General features: G+C 34.8%; 1 protein-coding gene across 1 annotated transcript; it reads left to right on the forward strand.

Moving 5' to 3' along the window:
• Positions 1–19362: 19362 nt before the first annotated feature.
• Positions 19363–20324, forward strand: LOC108481327 (uncharacterized). The gene is made up of 3 exons (XM_017784475.1): positions 19363–19527; positions 19770–19895; positions 19941–20324. Exons 1-3 carry the CDS (start codon positions 19363–19365, stop codon positions 20322–20324), a joined length of 675 nt encoding a protein of 224 aa, XP_017639964.1.
• Positions 20325–27858: the final 7534 nt, after the last annotated feature.

Here is a 27858-nt window from a genome sequence, read left to right on the forward strand (position 1 = left end):
TTGTGGTCCCGAAACCACTATTCTAACTAAGGTTTAAATCAGGCTGTTACAATTTTAATATTATTTTATGATCTACAGAATTATAGAAATATCGTGTGAAAATTTTGTTAAGAAATGTTACCGGTTATATGTCTAATTTGATGAAAGGATGAAATTGCATAAAAAGCAAAAGTTCAATTCTAGTAGCTATAAGGATTAATTAGCTATGGAATTCAAAACTTGAGGTCCTTATATGGTAATTAGACCATTAGGAAAATTTAGTAGATATTGTTGATGAATCATCTATGGAAAATTAGAAAAAGAAAAGGACTAATTTGGAATGTTGAAAAATTAATGGATGATAATAAATTAAATAGAAATATCATATTATTATCATCTTCTTCCCCAGAAATACATGGAAAAGCAAGCATTCTTGTCCCGTTTTTAGTAATTTTTATATTTTTGAGATCAGAATAGTTTAATCTATCTATTTTGGGGATTAATTTGTAAAGATATCAAAGCATAGAAATTTTTCCATGGATGTAAATGCTGAAATTTCAAAATTATGGTAAAAAAAATGAAAGGTTGTTGATAGATAAACAACTTTTACAAATATAATTTTGATGAAATTATGATTCAGGGACTAAATTGAAAAGTTGTAAAACTCATGGAAAATTTCTAATTTTTGTGACATACATGGATTGCTATTATGACATGTAAAAATCAGTTAGGCTTGGAATAAGGATTATATTGCACGAATTTCATTTTTCGAGCCTAAGGACAAAATCATCATTTATTAAAAGTTTAGGAGCAAAACGGTAATTTTGCCAAAGATGTGAATTGAATTGAAATGAACATGAATTGTGTTAAATTTACTCGTATAGATTCGGATAGACCAAATTAAGAGTTAGAACGAAGAGAAGAGAAAATATCGGATTACTAGATATTATGTACACAAATATTTCTCGAGGTACGTTCGTTTAACTAAATTTTGTATATTTATATGTTTGAATTGAATTTTGTATATGTGAATTGTGTAATTGAATGGTATACATGTGATTCTGTTATTGACATGTATATAAAGCATTCACATATCCAACAATATTTGATAAGTCATAAGTACCGTTTGAATCTGAATGAAAAGCGATCGATACATGATTTCCCATATTGAATGTGGTCCTGCATATGTTGCAGATAGAATATAGCTCGATCGAGCAATCCTATTATAAGCCCTCTTGAGCGTCTTGTTTTATAGTTCCTGCAAGCATCCTGATCGGTAGTGATCCTACGTGTGTTGCGTACTATGCAGCTTTTTGTGAGCGTTCTGTTACACGATTTGATCAATTGTGGTCTAGCATTTATTGCGGACACAAATGCAGCTCTTCGTGAGCATCTTAATATAAGATCTTATGAGCTTCATGACATGGCTCGCTTGAACTCCCTGTTATGCTATCTAGAGCTCCCTATTAATAACTCTTCGGAGTTACCTGTTACGCTCAATGAGCTTCCTGTTTTAAACTCCTATGAGTTTCCTATTATATAGCCCGGATAAGCTTCCTGATAGGCTCTTTGTGAGCTTCATGTTATATGCTTGAGAGAGTGCTCCTGATATGTGCTTTAAGGAGCACCCCTGAACATGAATTGATGGATTTTTTATTTGTACACTTCGAGTGTACTACTTGTGTATCTATCGATATTTTAAATGGTTCAACAAGCAAAATCTTGACAAGAAATGAATTATTACAAGCATATACATGAATCATATGAGCATGACTTGTACATGATATTTGAACACATGATGAGGAAAGTATACGAATATGGAAATTTGATTAATGTTGAACTTATACATGTTTCCTATTATTCATGAAAAGTATATGATTAACCTGAATTCAAAACAAACTATTATTGGTACAAGCCTGAAGTATATGGAAATGATATCACATGATATATTAAAACATGATGTATTTGATACATAAATGTGGAATACGCTTGATGATTTTGTTCATTCATGATAGATTAAAAAATGTGATGAAAGAAATATGTGTATGAATCTTGTTTGATGACTACAAACATTCGTGAATTTAAGCTATTATACGAATTACAATGACTAACATGGTTGATGAAGATATGTGTTTAGGCATTTGGCCAACACATTTACCTTATTTTTATAAAATAATGGTAAGTTAAATTCCCGGTTATACGAACTTACTAAGCTTAAAAGCTTACTCTATTTTATTTCCTTATTTTAGAGGAATTCGAAAGCTTGTTGGGTTGGAAGCTTGGCGGAGATATTACACACTATCCATTGGCTTAGTCGGTACAAAAGGAAAATTAATTCCGATTATAATGGCATGTATAGGTTTATTAATCAATGTTGGCATGTAAATGCTGGTTTGTGATTAGCCATTGGAATGGCTAATATTTGATGTATTTTGGTATGTATAAACATGGCATTATGTTAGTTGATACGCATTAAGATGGTAAATTGATGGTAAGACTATAGAAATGTAAAGACGATACTTGAGAGCATGTGTAAATGTGTCATGCATAAAACTTGATCATTAGATTGATTTATATGCCTTAAATTGGTTGGTGAATATATTGAAGTGTTGATCTAGGTATAAGGTAAAAAATGTGAGAAATAAGTCTTGAAAATAGGCCTTATTCTGTCCACACGGGCAGACACATGGGCGTGTGTCTCAACCGTGTGTGATACATAGCCATGCGAATGGGCGTGTAGTTTGGCCGTGAGTCCCTCGCATCTTAAAATTAAAGAAATAGAATGCTCAGAATTGAGCAGATGGGTAGAGACACGGACGTGTGTCTCAGCCGTGTGAGACACACGGTCCAGCACGTAGATGTGTGTCTTAGCCGTGTAACCCTTACACCTAATTTTCGAAAGTTAAATTGTCCATACGGTCTAGCACACAGGCGTGTAGTTGGTCGTGTGACCCAAGTCAGAGAGTTACATGAGTAAGGACATGGGTTGGGACACGGCCGTGTGCCTCATATCAAAAGCCCACACGACCTAGGACACGGGCTTGTCATTTGACCGTGTGGCTCATAAGGCCTGGCCACATGGGCGTGTGTACCCTGCACCTAGAGAAAAATTTTGAAATTTTGAAAAAGAATTTTTAAGTTCCCAATTTTGTCTCAACTTGATTCTAGTGTTTATTTTGGGCCTCGATGGCTTTATAAGGGACTATATGATTGATTTATGATATGGATGAGATAATATGTGAAATTTCTAATAATTGATTTATATATTCCAATAATACTTTGTAACCCTGTTCCGACGATGGATTTGAGTTAGGGGTGTTACATTTATTGGTATCAGAACTATCTTTAGCCAATTCTCAGACTAACGTAGCAAGTACAAGTCTAGCTATACATGCCATTATTTAACCTATGATAGTGTGATATCTCCTGACCATTTTAAAACATGTTTTTCATAACATAATGTTATCCAATCGAGCTGATTCTGAAAAAAAGTAATGCTCAAGCCTTAGTGCAAAAGTAGCCTTGAGTAGTAGAAAGCTCGTATCTGAGGCCTGAGGAGGAGAGGTTAAATTAGTCTCCTTCCAATTGATGAATAAGTAGTTTACTGAAATTGTAAGAATGAATCCAGTTGTACAACAACCTCCACCCCCTCTTATTCCTCAAATTGGTTCTCAAAGTGCTTCAAAGTACAAAACTTGTCTGAATGGAAAATACTAATAGAGTTCTTGATGAATTGTCCTGTACACAAATTGAATGTTTAAAGTATGTGATGTCTCTATTAAAAGATTTAGTTTATCAATGGTGGAATGTATTGATTTTCTTGTGCGAAAAGAGAGGGTTACATGACTGTATCCGAGTATGAAAGAGAATTTTTCAGACTAAATAAATATGCTAGAGAATGTATTCTGATTGAAACTGCAATATGTAAATAATTGAAGGTAGTTTAAATGAGGACAAAAATTTTTAGTCAAAATTCCTGAATAGAAAGAATTTGTTGTACTAGTTGATCGGGCATAAAAAGCTGATGAAGCTTAGCAAAGAGAAAAAACAGACTAAGATGAAAACCATTACTTCAAGTAGAAGATTGACAGAAAATTTATATCATTCAACCACAGAAAAATCAAAGAAATATTATGATCTTTCTACTGTCTCTGAGGGATACTCTAGTAAAGACAGAGGTACCTGATACTCAACTCCAAGATCATAGGTTACATCTGTAGTAAGTGTGGGAAATGTTAGAAACATTAACCCCAAGTTCAAGTACTGTAATAAACTACATTTTGGAGAATGTAGAATAAAAAGTGAAGCATGCTCCAGTGGTGGATTTGGGAAATGTTAAAAAGGGAATATATGATTGATTTATGATGTGAATGAGATAAGATGTGAAATTTCTAATAATTGATTTATATATTCTAATAATACTCCGTAATCCTATTTTGGCGATGGATTTGGGTTAGAGGTCTTACAAAAACTCATTCATTATTGCACAAAAAAACTCATGAGCTAGCCATTGTTACTATATAATGTTGAGATTTCCTATAAGGAGACATAAGGAAGGTAGGAGAAGGAGAAATAAGGCGGTGAGCAAGAAAAGTAACTAAGGGGGAGAATAGGGAACAATATAATGTGCCAAACTATTTTTGTGCTTGAAACTATTTGATGCTTACTATTCTTGAATTCCATACCTATCCTAAGCCTCAGAATGTTACAAGCCAAAAAGCCCTATGTGATCTAGATAGACTCGTTCATAATTTGAAATCATACTAAATGATTGCGTTTATGACTGTTTGTATTCTGAATTAAATTACTTGTATAATTTATTGATGGATTCCTACATTTGAGACCCTTAATGTTTGTATGCTTTGTAATATACTAAACTTATGTTTGTATGCACTTGAATAAACTACATTTCATATTCACTCTAAGATTATGTGTGAATATGAAATGCTTATTCAAGTGCTCCAAATCTAACATTTGTACCATACTTGTTCAAGAGTCATCTTTTCATTTACTTTTTTTGTCACACTTTTCAATTAATTGTACAAGAGTGATATTTTCATCTCCTATGTTTTAAATTAATTATGCAATAATAAAAACAAGGAAGTGTTGTGGTTTAGTGGTCGGAAGCTCTTTAACTGTCTTAGAGGTCCCAAGTTTGAACTCTCTTGCTCCCTTGTTTTATTTCTCTATTTTTGGTACAATTCTCATATATACAATAGAGGCCAACTGTCCACCCCTTCTTGCCTTATGTGCAGGATTCTTTTCCTCCTTTATCAAGTCAAGCTTGCCATAAGTTGTGAAACACATCCCCTTTTTTTGCTCATTTGTTCCCTCTCTTTCCTTACACTATTTTTTTTACTAAAAGAAAGGTGTTGACCACCCCAAAAGCCTCCCAAACTGTCCACCACCCTCATTTACTCCCATTTTCTCTTTTCTTATCTTTTCCTCCACCATTTTCTCTCTTTTTGGCAACCACTACTATTTCTATTCATCTTTGCTTCTATACCTCCACTGTGAGCCTTAGTTGTACCACCACTTCACCACCAACCACACCCCTCTTCTCTCCTCCTTCTCTTATGATTACCTCCCTTCATCGCCATCTTTATCATCGTGAACTATCGCTAAACTACTACCATTGTCGCCGTTGCAGATGCCAATTATCATCGTAATTTGGATTTTTCTCCTTCATTCCTCTCTTTTCTGATTTCTTTCACCTTTTTATTCCAATTGACTCATTCTTTATTTTTTTTCACTCCACTTTTGTACAAATCTTATCGATCACATGATCCCTTGTAGATCATTAAACTTTTAAACTTTTCTCTAGGATTTATCTCTGACTTCTTTGTGTTATTTAGTAGTGTAAGTTATGCAAAGTGATGGAATCATCATCTTTTCTTTTCTTTTTCCCTTCTTCCTCAAATAATTACTCAACTATAATTGCTTTCTTGATATTAACTTTCAATCTCCAAGTGTTATGAAGGACCGAACAACAACCCTTTGGGAAACTAATAGTGTGGCATTGTGAGAGTAACGGATTTGAGCATTCAAAATAAGGGAAAGTATTGGTGAGAAATTTTTTTTTGTTAGATCATGACTACAAAGAGATATCCATGTGATTAGATTTGTGGTTGGGACTAGATCCAAACGAGACATCGACAAAGGGCGCGTACCATTTAGATTTACAATAAGGTGTGGGATCTTTAACTTATGTCACGTGATGAGTGTTTATTTTTATTATATTAGTATGTAAATAACTTTTTATGCGCAGGTACAATAAGTACTCATAGAAAAGGTTGAAAACCCCATCAATGAAAAACCCAAGTAAGTGACCTTATCCGTTGTTCTTGAAAAGTATATTGTGTGATGTGACGATATTATGTGATTGTGATTTTTTTGAAAATTGCATCTATGTCATATGGATATATGTGTAGATCTCATTCTCATGACATATGATGTATGGCTTATGTGTTATCATTATGATTCCATTATGCGAATGTGAAAATATGAACATGACCATGTGATCTATGATCTTATGTGTAAAGCATGTTTACAACATGTTAATGTGAATTGATTAAAATGAAAAACAAATGGCCATATCATATGCATAGGTTGGGTTTTGTGAAAGGAGGAATATATGTGGCTATTTATCTTTAATTATGTGGCCATTTTTTGGCAATTATATAGTGGCTTGTCCACAATGTGCTATGTGGTCATTTTCGGCATTTATGTGGTGGCTTGTCCACAAATGGTGTGTTATTGAATGGACGAGTTTTGGGGAACTTGATATTGGTGTGTAGCGGAGATGGGTAGGAAATTTTCCAAAATGTGCATTGTTAGTAAAGCATGTCTCGATATGTTCTTTTATATGTAATATTGATTTCTATGAAAATTATATATATTTTGGATGTATTATTCGATGTGTTGAAATGTATATCATATTGTATGTGTATATATTTTGTATTAATCTCACACAGAGCCTTTTAAAGCTCACCCGTGTTAATCGTGTGTATCAGGTGATCCTCGTAATTAGGACCGAATTCGGTCATCAGAGGAGCTCTTGGAATAATGATTTCTTGATTATGCATTTTTAAAATAATTTGGGACTTTTACAAACTATATGAGTTTATTTTGGATTTTATTATGGACTTAATTTGGGTTTGTCTTATTTACTTTCTAGGACTTCATTTTAAATTAAGGATTGTAGCATGGGAATTTCTATTTTGATATTTTTGGGAAATATTTCATGGATTTTTTGTATAGGATTTTTAAATGATCGTTAAATGTACTTAAAAATTTCTATTGAAAAGAACCAAAATAACATGTTTTGAGGACAAATGAATTTTTCTTATGAAACGGTTTTGGCCATCTTCATGGCCCATGTAATTACTCAGATTGGGCCATAACATCTAGGCCCAATTTAAGGGGTTACAGCTTGAGGACAAGAAAAGACTTAAGTGTAGGGGAGTTTGATCTATCAAAAATCGGTGTAGCAGATTAAACTAGTTTTCGCACTTTAAGAGCTTGAATACAAGCATTTTGGTGAACTTCTAATTACGTTTTCGCAATTTCAGTTAAATTCAATAACTGTGTAATTTGAGTATTTTATTAACTTTAAGGAATAAATGAGGCCTATAGGTGAGATAATATACTTTGTGAGCATGCAGGAGACCAATAAAAGGCATGCTAACTCAATACTGGTCACTGTGTTGCAACACGAAGCATTGATTGTCGCAACATAGGGAGCAAAATAGAAGAATTCCAAGACTGCCTTCGGTGTCGGGACCTAATAGAGGATGTTGTGATACACCCCTGAAGATACCCTGAAGATGAGCATACTAACCTCAATGTCCCGACACAAAACCAGGTGTGTCGCGACATCACCTCTATTCGGGAAATAATTACGAGCCATGGACGTTTTGGTCCATACAATCAAATGTTAAACACGAGGACATCAACTGACCTAAGGTTAAGGATGACCACCATTCTAAAGTCTATAAATAGGCTCATTTAACACATGGTATGGAAAGCTCTCATATTGTATAATTTTCTTTTTAGATTTAGTTTTTAATTTTTGTCTCTTTCCTTAGGCTTTAGGTTTATTTCAACTTTTGTTATTTTCTTTTGTGGAAGAAATCAAATTTGTGAACCACAATCAAAATCTATGAGGATTCTGCATTCAATTCTAATACAAATCAGCCTTCTTCTAAACTTTACACTCTTGAATCATTCGTCATGTTTACTCTTTCTATCAAGCTTATATTGTTTATGAAATCCATGAGGAACTAATCCTCCTATAGGGGATTAACGAGTAGAGATATGATTAATTAACTATTTTGTAGGGTTCTCTTAGTGGATCAGCTATTCAGGATTGGAAGAACTTAAACCCTAGGTCTAACAACCCTAAGAAATTGTTAAGGTGGTAATTAATCCAAATTTAGTATGACCTATCTGTGAACATGTCACGACCCATTTTTCAGTGGTGCCGAAAATAATAGTTTCGGGGCCACCAAATCTAATGAGTAAGTTTGTAAATATTATTATTTAATATTTACGAGTCAAATATGATTTTTAAAAAGATTTTTGATTTGATAAATTATTTTATGTAAGCAATTTATTAAGTTCAAGTGGTATGACCCTAAGGACAAGTGGTTTTAGAAAATGAGGTATCGAGACCTCGTTTCTGTAAACCGAATAGTAACTATTTTTAAAAATATTTATGGAGTGTCATTATCGTTGAAAAATTTTAACCTTTCAATAGTTAATTAATTAAAAAGGACTACATCGTAAAAGATGTAAATTTGATCACTATTTGATTTAAGTGATTAAATGGTTAATTGAATAATGGAAAAGGGACTTAAATGGTTATTAGACCATTCATGAGGTTAGTGGACAAATATGGACATGACTTTGGTGTTTTATTTATTTATTAACCAAGGTTAAAATGGTAATTTGATTATTAATTAAATTAAATAAAACATAAGTAAAAAAATATGGTTGTCATCTTCCTTTTTCTTTTGTTTTTCAACTGAAAGCCATGGCTATGGAAGCTAGGTTAAGCCAACCATGTTTCCTTGCATGTAAGTCCCTAAGCGATCTATTTCTAATAATTTTTTTATGTTTTTGAGATCGTTGCAATTAGGTCTAGCTAGCCCATACCTTCGATTTTGAAACTGTTAAAGATTTTAAATGTTACCATTGAAATTGTAATGTTGATTTATAATTAAAAATATTTTGTTAAGTGATTTTGATGAATTTATCGATTAGGGACTAAATTTTTAAAATAGTAAAAGTATAAGGATTTGATGTGAAATTGTTGCAATAATGGGCTGTATTGGAGGCCATAACTATTCGTCTAGGTCAATTTTGGGTAAAAAATGGTTAATTTGCATGTTTTAGGTTCAGGGACTAAATAGAATAAAAGTAAAACTTTAGGTGCTATTTTGTAAAAAATTCAAAATGACTAAATTGCATAAAATATATTGTTTTACTATTTAAATTAATAGACTGGATTAAATTATTAATTTAGATCAAGATCGGGTGGAAAAATGAGGAGAATGGAAAATTACCAAAATGCCCCTATACTTGGACATTTCTGCAATTTAGCCAGGTAAGCTAGTAGGTATAAAATTGTACATACCTATAATTATAAATAATGTTAATACTAATTCATTAATGTATATACTTATATATGATGTTTAAAATGTGATTTGAAACTCGAAATATTATAACTAAATATAAGGTGAGAAAGGATTTAGTAGAAAACTATTGAATATTTATCAGATATGATATATATATGCGATTTCAACATGATTATGAATTGTTACAGTATGTGTATCGAGAAATAAGAAAGTGATTAATAGATGATGTTAATTTTTGTGATGGCACATTGACAGTATGGATATATGTATTGATATTATATCATGTGTACGAAAATGATGAAGTACCCTTAAATGATAAATATGTTTAAAGGAATTGGAGTACATGAATTGCCCGGTTGAACGTAGTTAGCACTGGGATACGATTGGCATGCCAATAGGGTTAGAATGCGCGCTTGTACATGATTTGCACTTCGGTGCCCCTGTATACACTTCGGTGTCTCTATTCGCACTACGGTACCCTTGTTTGTACATTTGTGCCTCTGTCTGCACTTCGGTGCCCCTGTTATACATCTATGATGCCTTTGGTGTGGTGTAGTTACTTGGGTTTCCTAGTCAAGTTACTAGTTTTTTGGGCTAACTGTGAATGGAATTTATAAAATTATTTTAATGTTAAAGGCTAATGTATAGTCAAGATATTAGTAAATGTTAAATGTTAAATGTTCAATGAATTATTTGATCATATGTGACGTTATATTGATGATTATTCGATTAAAGATATATGTTTATATACATATATAAATGACTTTGGGTCGAATTATTATAGTACATGAAGCATACGATGAATCATTTTCAATACTAAGCATATAAGTGTTTTGTAAATGTATAACAGGTATGATTAATTTATTCATTTAGCTTTAATCTTGTTTATTGAAGGAAACTGATTCCAGAATGACATGTTTATAGGAAAGTTTGAGACGAATGATGTGACAACCCGAATTAGGGCCTAATCGGAATAGTGGTTTCGTGACCAAAAATCCGAGATAGAAATAATTGTTTTATAATTATTTTGGGGTTTATGATATGATTTCATGATTTCGTGAAAATTTCGTGATGAAATTCTATGCATTGAGCGCTTAAGTTGAGATTAGGGACTAAACCGAATAAATTATAAAACTCGTGTTTTAGAAGTTTTTAGTATGAAATTGTTTTGGGATATTAACTAGGAGGTCTTAAATAGCAATTTGACCCATTCCTAAGTTATGGACAAAAATTGGACATGGAGGGGATTTTTTTGAAAGTTTAGTAGTAAGGGCATTTTGGTCATTTGTATATTAAATGAAATAAAATGGGAAAAATATCACAAAATTGGTCATCATCTTCACTAGTTGCTGCCGAAATTTTCTCTCCTCCTTAGCTAGGGTTTCTTCAATTTTCAAGCTTCATAGTAAGTGATTTCAAGCCCCGTTTTTAATGTTCTTCACATTTTTGAAATCCTCGTAGCTCGGTTTACTTATTTCTACCATTATTTCGAGTTAGGGTGTATGTTTAAAAATTTACCCATGAATGATAGGCATGTATTGTGTTGTTTGATGGTAGAATATGAATGTTTGAAGTTAGGAGAACGATCTTTTCTAAGCGATTTTTAATGAAAACGAGCAAAACGGCATAATCGATAAAAATACCTATTGTTCATAACTATGTGTTAGAGTGAGAATTTGATGTTGCCATAGAAGAGAAAAATGATCAGTAGGTCATTAAACATAAGAATAAGGGCTGAAATTAAATTTCCGAGCCTTGGGGCAAAATCATAATTTTGTAAAAGTTAGGGGGCAAAAATGTAATTTTTGTATATTGTGATTTTTGGATTAAAATAAATAGTTCGAGTGTTAAATGAACTAAATATGTTGTTATAGATCAAGAAAAGCATGGAATCGACCTCGAACGGGGGAAGGAGAAAGTTTTGGACTAAATTGTAAAATTCTCATATTTTGCACCGAGGTAAGTTTGTACGTAAATAATACATTAATTTCATTTACATTATTATATTTCATCCTATTATATATATTAGATGATGTTGAAGTATAAATCGACTATTGGAAGAATGGAAATAAGTAATAGAGAGAGAGATCCCGGTTGAACATTCGGAAAGATCGAATAAAATAAAGGGGGCGTAGCTAGGTCACATGTATGGTGCCGAGTGCACATCATGTGTACAAGAAAGCTACGGGATACTATGTAGTAGCTAGGTCACATGTGTGATACGGGATGTATCCCATGTAGACAAGAGAGCTACATGAGAGATAAATGTAGCTAGGTCGCATGCGTGATTCCAAGTGAAGGGCACCATGTAGACAAGAGAGCTACGAGACAAATCGGCTAGGTCGCATGAGTGGTACTAAGTGTTCACCATGTGTACAAGAGAGCCGAATTAAATGAAATATGATGGTGGGGCTGTGTGCTGAAACCATCAAGTATCGAGGATTAATCCGAATTGTTCAACGGGATGGCTTTGTGGTGACATTGTAGTCATCGGCCTATACTTGTGATGTATGAAATGTAGTGAAAATGATTTGTGATATATATATATATATATATATATATATATATATATATATATATATATATATAAGTTAAAATGAGGTTAGTACAAAGAATGTGTGAAAGAGTGAAATTAGCATTAAAACTGTCTTGAACAGTATCAGTGACGTGATTTTTAAAAATCACAAAAAATAGAAGGAATTCAATTAGAGGTTGAATGAGATGTGAAATTAAAGATTAATGAGTCTATTTTCATATAAAGAAACATAGCAAGAAAAGGAATTCTATATTTTGAGATATTTACAATTGTGTGTGACTTGCTCAAAATGACTATGTGATCCCCTATTCCAACTTTTAAAAATCATTAAAAATTGTACAAAACAAATTAAGAAATATAGTTTATATGTATAAATTCCTTATTGAGTCTAGTTTTAAAAGAAATAGGTTTCATGGTTATTTGAATTTTTTACTGAGAGAAATACAATTCGTAGTGAACAGAGGTCAGATCAGTTGAGCTGTGTAACAGGGGAAACTTTAACTAATAAACTGTACTAATTGGCTGAACCAAAAATTCTAGAAAAAAATTAGTAAGAATTATTATGAGTCTAGATTCAGGGAAATTTTACGGATTTTAATTTTGAGTTTTGTAACTCGAGTTATGATTTATTTAGTAATCATGACGCAGGAGGGACAGTTTGATCAAACTGGAGTAAATAGTAAAAAAAGAATTAAAAATATGATATAATTGAGTTATGTTGTAAACATATTAGATTCCTTATCTGTTATTTATATACTTATGTTGTAAACATATTAGATTCCTTATCTGTTATTTATATACTTACTTACTAAGCTATAAGCTTACTTTCTTTTCTCTCCTTTGTCTTATAGTGTCATCCAGCTAGCACAGGAGTTAGAGATCGTTGAAGATCCGCCCGCACTATCAATACTCTTGGTATTGAACTCAACATTTTGAAATATGGCATGTATAGCGGACTTAGTTATTTTGTTACGTGTCATAATTGTCTAGGTTTAAAATACTACTTATAGTATCAAACTAATCATTTTGTACGAAGCCTTTGAAATTGGTTTGTATTGTTAATGGCATATGTTATAATGATTCATGATCAAATTGCACGCCATATTTTTGTTGGGTTTTATTTAATAGTATATACTATAATTTGTTAATACCTCGTACCCTGTTCCGGTGACGGATACGGGTAAGGGGTGTTACAAATGATGAATTACAGAATGATTATTAATTAAATGTGAAAGAGTTGTGTTTAAATGCACTAGCTTGTGGTTATGGTTAATGTCTATGCTTATGCCTTGTAAGTTATGCAAATGAAATAGGTGAGGTTAGATATGGAAATGATAAGTTCATAGATCTGATGAAATATGATGAAATAAAAAAGGATTGTTGAGTTAAAGGACTTACTTGTAAGGAAGGATTTTACTTATGGTATATGTGAAATTACTTATGTCCTGAATAGATATATTGATTTGTGAATTGATATGTAATTAAGCTTATGCTAAGTAAATGGAATGGTATGGTTCACTATTTTAAGAAAAGGTTGATGATTATGTAATTCAGCTTATAAGACTTTATTATGGTATAAATGGAAATTATCCAGGATGTTAATGAACCTATTCATTTGTAAGTTGATAATTATATAGCTTGATAAATCTTGAAGCATTGATATAGGTTTATTTAATGACTTATAAAGTTCATTTTTTAAAAATGAAATGTTATGTTTAAAATTTATACGAGCTTGTTAAGCATTCATTGCTTATGTTGTTGTCTTTCTCTTACTTTACAGATTATCAGTAGTTCGATTGGTTTGGAAGCTAGTCGGAGATCTATCACACTATCCAACAATTATAATGGTAGATTTCGATGTCTTGATCAAGGTTATAATGACATGTATGGGTGGACTTATGTTTTATGATAGTTGATGAGTTTGGCATGTATATGTCATTTTGGTTGATGTAACTTAGGTACCTTTGATGCTTATTTGGTGTGTGTTATTTTGACAAGGAGTTAATGCATGTTTGAATGACCAATTTGGTATGTTTGAATGTGACTTTGGCATGTGGTCATTGTGGTAAGGTTGGTATGGAATTAGGTTAGAAATGTATGGTTGATGAATGGCTAATTTATACATATGTTTAAGTATATTTGATCATTGTGATTGAGGTGTCTTTTGGCATATTGGTTGCATGGATAGATGTTATTTTGATTTAACTACTTTATGCATGTTTTAGGTACATTTTTTAATGTTTAAAATAGGTACAGATGGCTTGTATGTATGATAATATTTTGGGTGAACAAAATGGATTGAAAATGGCATATTTCTTGTCTACACGGCCTAAGACACAGCTATGTGAGATGACCGTGTGTCCCCTATAGGTTTTTAAAGGTTGCGTTTCGAGAATTACATGGCTTGGCACAGGGGCATGTGGCTTGGCCATGTGAACCAAGTTAGAGAGTTTCACGGGCTAGGACACAACCGCGTGACCCCTGCAAGTTGAAAAGTTTCATCTTTTTCATAAAAATTTTATATGTTTCTGATTAGTCTCAATTTGTTTCTAATGTGTTTTTAGGGCCTCGAGGGCTCATATAAGGGACAATATGTATGTTATTAATTGATTTTGCTATGATTGATGTCGTGAATTATATGTGTTAAATTTTTTATGGTGTTGAAATGTAAACTTCTATAATGCTCCGTAACTCTATTTCGGCGATGGATACGGGTTAGAGGTATTACAAAACACCTTAACCCTGAAGCGGACTAGACTGTGAGGTCGAGAGATAAGTAGTTCTTACTGACTCATTATTTTAGTGGAAGATCGAAAGGTCCTACTAAGATATGTACTACTTGATTTAACAAGAAAACCTGAAGCAACTGTTAGTTATGATTACTGAAGCGAGCTAATCACCCATGCCCAGATTTGATAAATTCTATTATTTGATTTCTTACGCTTTATTTATTTCTTTTCTTTTTTTATTATTAGTAGAGATCACTAAAGCCTTTCTTTTCATTTCATCTTAATAAAATCCATTTAAAGTACTAATTAGATATATTTCTACTTAGGTTAGAATTAATTTAGTGCTCACCTCCCTTGGATTCGATCCTCGAAGTACTCATCTACTACGTTGTAACTATATTACAGCCTGACCATATACTTACGAATACCACCTCTTCATATATTTTATGCAAGATTTATACTTTGGACATGGGTACGTCCGGAGGCAGACAGCGGGAGACCATTAGAGGGCGTACAAACTCAATACTGGTTATTGTGTTGCAACACAGTGAGTTTGATGTCGCAACATAGGGAGCAAAGAGCAAGAATTCAAAGACTGCCTTCAGTGTCGATACATTGCCAAGGGATGCCATGACCTTAAACATAAATAGGTCAAGATTGTAAGGTCAATAGATAAGTAGTTCTTGCCAACTCATTATTCTTGTGGAAGATCGAGAGATACTGCTTGGGTAATGACTAGTTGATTAAATAGGCAACCCGAAGCATCAGTTAGTTATGATTACTGAAACAAGCTAATCACCCATGCTCAAATCTAATTCAGTCTCTATATTTGACCACATATACGTGTTAGTATTGATCTAATGAATACATAATATGACCTTTAATAAGAAAATAGTGGTGATTTGTTGATACTTACACAAAAGTGTGATCAAATCACACATTGTCATGAATAGGTGGTGATTCCAGGATTTTTGATTAACTCTTCAATAAGGCACAAAAAAAAGTGATTAGTATTATTCTAAACTAGAAATAATATTACAAAAACATGGCATGAGGGCCACAGACTCAGCCACAAACTCATCCCTCTGTTTGAGCTTAATAAACTCCAATTGATAGGCCTCAACATAATGCTTCCCCACATACTTGCTCTGGAAAGCCTCAAGAAAATATTCCCAAGTCAATCTATCAAGAAAACATTCCCAACAACGGTAAGCCTCATCCCTCAGTAGGGAAACTGTTCCCCTCAATTTCTACTTAGGGTACACTCCATGTCGTCTAGAATTCTCTCCATAGCCTCAAGCTAGTATTCAACCACGGTGGGGGTCATCCTAGCAACGCCCCTAAATAACTCAGCTCAGTTAGTAATACTGGCTTGAGGCTATGGAGAGAATTCTAGATGACATGGAGTGTACCCTAAGTAGAAATTGAGGGAATGATGAGGATGAGGCTTACCGTTGTTGGGAATGTTTTCTTGATAGACTGACTTGGGAATATTTTCTTAAGGCTTTCCATAGCAAGTATGTGGGGAAGCATTATGTTGAGGCCTATCAATTGGAGTTCATTAAGCTCAAACAGAGGGATAAATTTGTGGCTAAGTATGTGGCCCAATTTTTACGGTAAAGTCTCTACACTTAAGGCATGGTCGCGATTGAGCAAGACAAGTGTGTCAGATTTGAGAACGGGCTGAGGTACGAGTTGGTGATGCAAGTGGCCCCTTTGCAAGAAAGGGTTTTTGAAGTATTAGTGGAGAAAACCAAGATTGTGGAGGAAGTAAAGTGTTTGGAACACAAATCGAGGGATAGAGCTAGTATCCCTGCAGAGAGAGATATTGGTCTCACTGTTCAGGCTTCGCTGCCTAATAAGCGAGCTTGAGATAATCAACCTAGGCAAAATGTTGCTACTAAAGTCGATGGTGGGAGAGCCCTATATTGTGCCACTTGTGGTAAGAGGAATTTGAGTGAATGTTGGAGGATTTTGGGCATATACCTAAGATGTGGATCTTTGGAGTAGAAGATCAAGGATTGTTCGCTTCGTAGCAAGTAGATGCCAACACTGTATTAGAATCGTGGTTAGAACTCGAGAGTTGGACAGTAGCCTCTAAGAGGCCAAGGCTCGAATAGGGGCGGTAATGGTGGGTAGAGATAGAGAGCCCAAGGTCAAGGTGGTAGCTGATGCTAGACATCCAGCACAGGCGTATGCAGCTAGGTGTAGAGAGGATCGCGACGCTGTTGACGTCATAACAAGTATCTTTACTATTAACACCATACCATATTTTGCTCTAACTGATATTGGGTCAACTCATTCATATGTATCGTGTGAAATGGCTAATAAATTGGGTATTAAGGTAAAGGATATTGTTAATAATGTGACTATCCTTAGCCCTTTAGGACAATCTGTTTTTGTTAACAAAGTGTATAAGCAGTGTTTATTAGGGATCCAAGGAGAAGTATTTTTGGCTTATTTGATGGAATTACCTTTTGGCAAATTCGATCTCATTTTAGGGATTAACTGATTGGTATAACATTAAGTCATATTGGATTGCACTACTAAAAGGGTCATTTGAAGACTTTAGGTGGTAAGGAGATAGTGATGGTTGGAGAGCGTAAAGATTACTTATCCAACGTGATCTCTGCTCTAGTGGTTGAAAATTTGGTATGTAAGGGATGCAAAGCATACTTCGCATATATTTTGGATACAACTGTTAGTAGGTCATCTATTTAGAGCATCCGTACTATGAGGGACTATCCCAATGTTTTTCCAGAGGAGTTACTAGGATTACCTCTAGAGAGCGAGGTAGACTTTGGCATCGACTTATTGCCAGAAACAACTTCGTTGTCCATCGCCCCTTTTTGAATGACACCCAAGGACTTAGTGGAGCTTAAGACGTAGTTGCAAGAACTTTTAGATACAGGGTTTATTAGACCAAGTGTGTCACCATGGGGAGCTCCAGTTTTGTTCATCAAGAAGAAAGATGGGTCCATGAGGTTATGCATCGGTTATCGACAACTAAACAAGTTGACCGTAAAGAACTAATACTATTTATCAAGGATTGATTACCTATTCGATTAGTTTAGGGGTGAGAAAGTGTTCTTTAAGATTAACTTGAGGTCCGATTATTATTAGTTTATGGTGAAAGAGATAGACATTCCTTAGACCGCTTTCAGGACTCGGTATGGTTACTACAAGTTCTTTGTGATGCCTTTTAGTCTCACGAACGCTCCAGTCGCTTTTCTGGACCTTATGAATCAAGTTTTTCAGCCTTATCTCGATCATTTTTTTATTGTTTTTATCAAAGAAATATTGATATATTCCAAGTTTGAGGAGGAGCATGATGAACACTTGAAAGTGCTTCTGCAGATTCTTCAAGAGAAGCTAATGCATACTAAGCTAAGTGAATGTAAATTTTGGCTCTATGAAGTGATGTTTTTGGGACATGTGGTTTTAAAGGCAATCCTAGACTAGAAACAACCTAATAATGTCAGTGAGATTCGAAATTTCTTAGGTTTGGCCGGTTATTGTAGAAGGTTTGTAGAAGGGGTTTCTCAAATTACAGCTCCATTGACCAAGTTGTTGAGAAAAGGTTCCCATTTTAAATGGACTGAATAACATCAAGAGTTTTGAAAAACTTAAATTTGCATTGAACCAAGCGCCTATTCTAATTCAATCAGAGTTTAAGAAGGATTATGTAGTGTACAATGATCCATTGGTGCAAGACGATAAGGTTGTGGCCTATGCCTCTAGACAACTTAAGCCCCACGAACGAAATTATCCAACCCATGACCTTAAACTTGCTGTCGTGGTTTTTTCCCTCAAGATTTGGAGGTGTTACCTTTCTGGTGAGAAGTGTATTATCTACACTGATCACAAGAGACTAAAGTATCTCCTCACCCAAAAAGAATTGAACTTAAGACAAAGGAGGTGGATTGAGCTGCTGAAAGACTACGATTGCACCATTGAGTACCATCTAAGTAAGGCGAATGTGGTGGCCGATGCACTGAGTAGGAAGTCAATGACCAATTTGAGGGTGATGCTCTCAAAGCTGAGTTTGACTAATGATGAAGGTTTAATTGCAGAATTGCAAGTAAGGCCTACCCTAGTGGATGAGATTCGATCGAAGCAATCTGCTGAAGAGTCTCTCCCAACTCATCTCAAATAGGCTACGGAAGGTAAGACTACCAAATTTAGCCTTAATTTTGTAGGAGTTCTATGTTTTCATGGGAGGTATTATATGCCCGATGATCGAAAGTTAAAGTAGTCTATACTTTAAGAAGCGCATAGTATCCCTTACACTATACATCTTGGAGGGAATAAGATATACCAAGACTTGAGAGAGTTGTATTGGTGGCTAGGGCTTAAGCAGGATGTGACTGAATTTGTAAGTAAGTGTTTGACATGCCACCAGGTTAAGGTTGAATACCAATTTCCTTCAGGTTTGTTATAGCCTATACAGATCCCCCAATAGAAATGAGAGCGCGTGACCATGGACTTTGTTAGTGGGCTGCGTTTGACTCCTACTAAGAAAGATTCAGTTTGGGTTAAAGTAAATTGTCTAACCAAGTCCGCCCATTTTTTGCCTGTTCGTATTGACTACTCACTGCATAGATTGGCAAGGTTGTATATCTCGGAGATTGTAAGGCTTCATGGGGTATCACTATCCATTATTTTTTATTGGGACCCTCAATTCACATCTCAATTTTGGAAAAAGTTGCATGAGGCTTTGAAGAGCAATTGAATCTTAGTACGGATTTCCATCCACGGTCTGATGGGCAATCTGAACTGGTTATATAGATTTTAGAGGACATGTTGAGGGGTTGTGTGATAGACTTCAATGGCAGTTGGGAGGAACACTTGCCATTGGTCAAGTTTGCATATAGTAACAATTTCTAGTCAAGCATCCAAATGGCTCCTTATGAAGCATTGTATGGTCACAAATGTCGTAAACCTCTATGTTGGACTGAGTTGGGGGAAAATAAGGTGTTGGGTACATATTTGGTACAAGAATCTGATAATGAGGTAAAGATGATTCAGGATTGATTAAGAGTTGTATGTGATCGACAGAAGTCTTATGCTGACTTGCGGCGGAGGGATATTGAGTTCAGTTTTGGGGATCAAATCTTCTTAAAGGTTTCACCATGGAAGAAAGTATTGAGATTTGGTAGCAATAGAAAGCTGAGTCTGAGGTTCATTGGGCCATATAGAGTTCTTAAGAGGGTTGGACTAGTGGCTTATCAATTAGAGTTACCTCTGGAATTGGATCGTATACATGATGTATTCCATGTTTCTATATTAAGAAGATACTGTTCTGATCATTCACTTGTGATTCCAATTGATGAGGTAGAGGTGAGACCCAATTTGACTTATGAGGAAGAACCAGTACAGATTTTGGACCGTAAGGTCAAAAAATTGAGGAAGAAGCATATTCCTCTAGTGAAAGTCTTGTAGCGAGTCACGGTGATAACGAAGCCACTTGGGAACCCAAAGAGACGATGCATCGCCAATACCCTCACTTATTTGGATCTAGTTAATTTCGAGGATAAAATTTATTTTAAGGGGGTAGAGTTGTCATGTCCGATATTTTATTTATTAAATTGCTCATTTTTGTATCACAAGGAGTAAAATGGCCTAGTGGTTTAGTGTGTTAAATTAAATCTTAGAGGTCCCATGTTCGAGCCCTCACACTCTCATTTATTTTATTTTTCTTCCTAGCCACAATTGTTGACCGTTATAGAAGGTCAACCCCTCTTTTTTCGTCCAAACATTGCCATAATAGGGGAGATTCTCCTTCCTTTATGTTTGAGTCAACTTGCCATCAAAAAGCCCATTTTGACTCCCCTTTTTACCCGTGATCCACTTTTTACTCCCCTTTTCCCCAAACTTACCCAAAGTGAGCCTTTGACTACTCATGGCTAGCCTTAGCTCACCCTAAACCCAAATTTTCATTTTAATACTTTCATTTTTCCTCTCCTCCACTCTCTTACCGTCTACCACTTTTTCTCTACCTATTTTCGGCTGATTTCTTCTTTTTTCACCACCTTTGAAGCCAACTCTCCTCAAGTATCTTCCCCTCCTCTACCACACACGGCAGCCACGTCACCACCACACCTTTACCATTGCCATCGTCGAACCACCACCTCGCCCCTACCGTGTCTTCGCCATTGGCCACTGTCGATTTTTCTTAGTTTTTTTCTTTTCTTCTTGTAACAGCCCATTTTTAGTCAAATAGGAACAGTGGTTTCGGGACCACAAATCCGAGGTTAAAATATTTATTTTATTATTATTTTAATTTTTACAACATGATAATGTGATTGCGTGAAAATTTCGTTAAGAAATTTTATCGTTTGATTGGTCAATTTGTTAAAAAAGACTAAATCGCGTAAAGAGTAAAAATGGAGTTCTAATAGTTAAAGGTATCTAATAGCTATAGAACCTTAATGTAAGAGTCGTTAAATGGTAATTAAACCTTTAAAATGGTGAGTGGACAATATTGGACATGTAATATATGATTTTAATGTTTATTAAGTAAGGTTAATTAAATAAAATGTTAATAACATAAGATAAATAAAAACTAAATAATAAAATGGTGTCTATTATCATCTTTGCTAACCGAAATTGAAGAAGAAAAAGAGAAGAAACTAGGGTTGTTTATTGGGCCAAGTAAATCCAAGCAATTAGGTATGTGTTTTGCCCCGTTTTTAATGATATCTATGTTTTTGTAATCGTTGCATCTAGTACTAGCTAGCCCAGGGACTAATTTGCAAATATGTTAACGATTTTGAAAGTTTCCATTGATGAATATGTATGAGTTTTGATGTCTAATGATAGATTATGAATATTTGTTATTAGTTTAACAAGGTTAAGTGATTTTTAGTGAAAATGCAAATTAGGGGCTAATTTGTGAAATATGAAAAATGTGTGGTTAAAATGTGAAATAAATGAAAAATATGGGCTGATAGAGGCATTATGGTAATTCGGCTAGCATGGGTTCATTGTGAATTTTATTAATTTGTGATTTTATGAAGTAAGGACTAAATTGTGAAAAATGTGAAATACGTAGGGCAAAATAGTAAATGTGTTTTAAAATGTGTTTTGGACTAAATTGAATGAATAGATGATTAAATAAGTTAATTTTAAATATATTTAGATCAAGAAAGGAGAAATACGGATTTGGATCAGGGAAAAGATAAAGTTATTGACTAACCGACTCGATTCGCTATTTTAACATCCGAGGTATGTTCGTATGTTATAATTTCATTTCAAATATATTTTATGTGCTTTGATATAGAATAAATTGTGATTATGTGATTACGGAAAAATTAAGAAATGATTTGACGAAGATTCGACAGTTGGAATCCCAGTTGAACCTTATGAATAGTTTAGGATGCTAGTGACATGTCAATAGGTATACCTTGAGTTGGCTTCGGGCCATGATTTTGCACTTTGGGTGTGAGATAAACCAATTTGGCTTCAGGCCATGCATACCGGCTGATTTGGCTTTGGGCCATGATATTAGAATTTTGGATAAGTTACCTTGATTTGGCTTCGCGCCATGGTATAGGTACTTATCATGTAAGACCCTTGAGTATCCGACTTCTATTCTGAATTGTTCAACGGGTAAATGAAAGATGTGGTTGAGTATGAGATTGGTACGAGAAGGAACAGGTATGTTAAGTAATGAATTGAGTATTGAAACTATGGAAGTAATAAGTTCTTTAGTAAGTTATGTGAGTAATCATTTGATAGCTTTGAGATTTAATAGAATTGTTGTATAATGTTTTCTACTATTTGAATGATTAATGAATGGTGATAGTTTCTTATTGTTAACATACGATCTTAATAAGCTATTTAGCTTACTTTGTTGTTTTTCCATGTTTTATAGTGATTTTAAAGCTAGCTCGGACTCGGGGATCATCAAAGACTACATCACATTATCCACTAATACTTTGGTACTTTTGAATCTATGTTTTGGGTCATATGGCATGTATTGGGACTTTGAGTCATGTTAATTATGCTTTGGTAATGATTTTGGCCAATTGAATTGGCTTGTAAAGGTTTATATTTAGGTATGTATATATTTAGCCATGAATGATGGTTTATATAGTATAATTGAACCATATATATATATGTATAAATATGTTTTGTGAATTGAGTTGGTTGATGGTTGTGTGATGATAGATAATAATATGTTATTATAAGTGTTAGATTTATGAATTGTGGTTATTGGTATGTTTGTGAAGTTAGGCCAAAAAATGCATTTTTGGTAGTGATCATTTTGATGATTAGAGATTACAAGGATTGATATGAATTTAGATGACATATTATGGTACTTATGTTCCTTGATTTGGTTAGTATTGAAATGGTAATATTTAGGCTTGATTGGTTGTTTTGGATTGCCTATTTTGTTTTGTTTTTGTGCCATAGGTGTAGGTGAAGGTGTGTACCAAATGGGGTGGCAAACTGGTTTGGTGTGGTTTTACAAATCAAGTCAGTATGCTCCATACGGCCTCACACACAAGCGTGTGACATGGCCGTGTGGCATAAGTTAGTCTACCCTACAAGTTTGGCATGGCCTAGCACACGGCCAGACACACAGGCGTGTGTGGCCATTTTTAGGGCACACAGATTGGCACACGGTGTGTGTGGCCATTTTTAGGGCACATGGGCTAGCCACAAGGACGTGTGTGTTGGTTGTGTGACCCAAGTTAGAGAGTTACTGTAACACCCCTCACCCGTATCTGACGCTGGGATAGGGCTCGAGGCGTTATCGGGATTTCACATTCATTAACATATTAAATCAAGTCGCTAAGTTGCGCTCTAATTTAAAACTTTTCAAACGTGTATATCCTGTCCCTTAAATAGGCTTTCGATACCTAAAACATGTCTAGAGGGGGCGCGACACAAAACCGAGAACGTGTAATAAACTTTGGGCACCTTGGAAAATTTTCCTTATCTTAAAGTGTTACACGCCCGTGTGGACTCACACGTCCGTGTGACTTAGGACATGTTCATGCCCTTTAGCCATGTGCAACACTGAATTATCAACACGGTCGTGGCACACGCCCATGTTGCCTGCCCATGGGCAATACTGTCTTTTAGACACGGCACGGACACACGGCCGTGTGGCCTATTCGTGTGCATTTTTTATTTAAAATTTTAAGTGCAGGGGACATACGACCATAGCCCACACCCATAGGATGGAACCGTGTGTTACACATGGCCTAGATACATGCCCGTGTGTCTGACCATGTGGACCCTAATAGGCTATTTTCCAAGCCTTAAGTCACCTCTTTCTACTCCTTATACCTAGTAGTTACCAAGTTCGAAGGAAAACATGATTATACACTTGTAAATAATCTTGATAAAACTAATTGTATGGAAACCTCATATCATTGGTTTCATACATGAAAGGTTATTTCCCATTTAGTGTTTATGGGTTTCCATGTCACTTTAACTCATTCGAAATTGGCTCGTTCATGTAACTCATTGCCAATTGGTAACAACCCATCACTTGTAAATAAAACCATACAAAAATTCATAGGTCATAGCCTACTTCAATTGAGCCAAATTTTTATGGCCATATACAAAAAGATAAACATATTTTTACATACCTTTATTTGGCAAATCAAATGACACATATAACAAAATACTCAAAAATCCTATACATGCCATTGAACAAAATAAAAATGTCTTTATACCAAAGCTTGACTAGTTGATAGTGTGTCGACTCTCCAATCATCTTCCAGTCCTTATGAGTCCTCGAGCTCTGTGAAATAGGGAAAAAGAGAGGGGTAAGCATTTACATGCTTAGTAAGCTCTAATAACCGAAAAGTAAACTTATCGAGTAATTATCATACATCCATATTTAAATCATGAAATCATCAATCATGAAATGATTCCCTATCACATGCACTCAATCAATGAGTTAGTCACATAACAAAGCATCATGTAATTTATGTAGGTGAGCTCATTATTCATCATCTTATTGACATACATCATATTAATCTCGTTGATTTTCTAGGAAATCTCGATGGAATACCCATTATCCTTCAATTCTTACGAATGATCATTTCACATATATGCACTCCCACGAACCTCACATTCTATGGCGGGATTACTAGTCCAGGCTAAATCCCCCATATCATGAACTCATAAGGTGATGTCGGGATTACCAGTCCAGGCTAAATCCCTTGTAACGATAAACACCCTTAATGAGCTTGGATCTGAATTACTAGTCCAGGCTAAATTCAGACCCCATATCGGATTACCCATCCAGGCTAAATCTGTAGTGCAAACACATTCTTCGGGAGGCTCGATCATTCAAGGAACACCCGTCTGGGCTAGATCCTTTTCATACTTGAGATCAGGAACTACCCGTCTGGGCTAAATCCTTACTGCAACACATGCAGGATCTCAAATCACACGTAATTACGGGTTACCATCGAATTCCCTTTGTCAACCTCAACCGAGACATTTTTCACATGTTACCATCAAATATGAATTTCTATTATATTTCATGCCAATAATAAATGCAATCATTATGCATTCATAAATCATACAATTATGCATATTAGGGGTTTACTTTAAGTATCCAAACTTACCTGGTAATTGTTTCGGAGTTGTGTTTCAGTTATTCCAAAACCTTGCGTATACCTCGATCGACCTCCGAAATTTGTTCCTCGGGGTCTATAACAACAAATTATATCATTAATACCCCACATTATGCATCACAAATCTAATTCTCACCCCCAGTCCAAATGACCATTTTGCCACTAACATTTGATATTTTTACGATTTGGTCACTAGGCTCGTATAATGAAACACATGAAATTTCTACCTTACTCAAGCCTAGCTGAACACTTTTCCCTCTTATGGTAGCCCACATTTTCCATTATTTTCTCATTTCTACCACACATTTTACAACTTTTGCAAAAAGGGCCCTTTAGGGGTTTTCATGAAAATCACTTAGGAAAAGTTGTTTAACACTCTTCAAAATTTCATATTCCTCCATAAAACATAAAAATACAAGTAACTCATGCATGGGTAAATTTTTAAACATGAACCCTAGCATGAAATATGGGTAGAAATGGAGAGAGTAAGCTACTGAGACTTCAAAATTACGAATTACATTAAAAACGGGGCTTGGGAGCACTTACTAATGAGCTTGGAAAGCTTGAAAACCCTAGCTATGGAAACCCTAGAAATTTCAGCAGCATGGAGAAGAATAATGGCTGATTTTTGGTTCATTTTTCCCATTTTATTTCACTTAAATGCCAAATGACCAAAATGCCCTTAGGCCATTTCTTTGAAATTTCATCCATGCAAGCCTATTTTTGTCCAAAAATTTAGAAATTGGGAAAATTACTCTCCAAGACCTTCTAATTCATAACCCAAAGGAATTTCATACAAATTTCTTCTAGAATCCAAGTTTTGCAATTTATTCAATTTAGTCCCAAATTTTCCAATTGGGCACTTACTCAAAGAATTCCTCCATGAAACTTTAACACATGCATATTTTCATATTCTAAGCCTCGTAATAATCATAAAATAAATATTTTGATGTCGAATTTTTGGTCTCGAAACCACTATTCCGACTAGGCCCTATTTTGGGATGTTACTGTTTCAAGGGGTCAGACACGGGCTGGGATACGGCCATGTGCTCCCATTTCGAATGTCCATACGACATGTGACACGGGCGTGTCTGGTGGCCGTGTGAGACACATGGTCTAGGCACATGGGCATGTGTCCCCTGTTATGTGTAAAATTTTCAAGGTTTCGTGGAAGTTTCTTGGGATATCGATTTAGTCCTGAACCACTTCCAAAGCATATTTAGGGCCTCGTAGGCTCGTATAAGGGACAAATTGATTGATATTGAATGATGATTATTTGTTATGATTGAATGTATGTGAAATGTATGATTAAATGTATTGTAAGTCTAGTAATGCTCTGTAACCCTATTTTGGTGTTGAATACGGGTGAGTGGTGTTACATTTATTGGTATTAAAGCTACGGTTTAGTCAATTCTAGGATTAACTTAATGAATGTGAGAGTCTAGCTATGCATGCCATATTCAAAATATGATAGTGTGATGACTCTTGACGTTTTAAAATGTGTTTTTATTTAGTAAATAGATCCCAATCGAGCTATAGTTGATGAGGTTGAGAGTAATGCGCCCGCTCCCGCTCAATGGACAGTGTCGTCTGATTCTAAACCTGTGTCAAGTAGCCAGGGAGGAGAGGCTAGAGAAGCCTTCTTCCAAATGATGAACGAGTGGTTCACTCAATATATTCGTACAAACCCTACTGCTCAACAACCTCTACCCTGTCCTAATCCCAATCAGTTCCTGTAGTTCCTAAGGGAGTCGAACTTTTAAGATTGAACAAACCTCCAGTAGATAAGATCCATAAACACGAGGCTGAAGAATTCAGAGCTAATGTTGATGATGATGATCTTAAGAGAGCAGAATTTTGGCTTGAGAATACGATTCGAGTGTTTGATGAGCTTTCTTGCACACCAGCTGAATGTTTAAAGTGTGCTATATCCTTTCTAAGAGACACATTGTGACAGCCCTAAAGTGACCCTAGTCGGAAAGCAGTTTTAGGACCGCTAAACCGAGTCACCAAATTATTTAAATATGATATTTATTGTCTAAAATATGTGAATATGAATGTGTGAAAGTTTTAAGCTTCGATTTAGTTAATTGCATGTGAATTTAGCTAATAGGACTTATGTGTGACATTTTTGAAATGTGATAGGTTAATCTATAAGGATCTATTAGTGCATGTAGTCAAAAGGGTGGACTTGCATGTCATTTTTCCCCCTAATTAGTGGTGGCCGGCTATGAGCATGAGGGTGGACAAAATGTTATGGCTAAAACATGTCATAAACATGTTGGGTTTATGCTTTATGTTAGGAATAATAAAATAAAGAACATGGGCAATAAAATATTAGTGTTAGTAGGAGGAGAAACAAAAAAAAAATG

This window comes from Gossypium arboreum, chromosome 9 (genome assembly GCF_025698485.1).
Source record: "Gossypium arboreum isolate Shixiya-1 chromosome 9, ASM2569848v2, whole genome shotgun sequence".
NCBI classification, from domain to species: Eukaryota; Viridiplantae; Streptophyta; class Magnoliopsida; order Malvales; family Malvaceae; genus Gossypium; species Gossypium arboreum.

What these genes read in the sequence shown, in the direction of transcription:
- LOC108481327 (XM_017784475.1), top strand. Translation starts at nt 19,363, where the DNA reads ATGGACTTTGTTAGTGGGCTGCGTTTGACTCCTACTAAGAAAGATTCA. An exon ending in AGATTGTAAGGCTTCATGGG is followed by an intron (nt 19,528 to 19,769) that starts GTATCACTATCC and finishes AACAATTTCTAG; the next exon opens with TCAAGCATCCAAATGGCTCC. An exon ending in TACAAGAATCTGATAATGAG is followed by an intron (nt 19,896 to 19,940) that starts GTAAAGATGATT and finishes TGTGATCGACAG; the next exon opens with AAGTCTTATGCTGACTTGCG.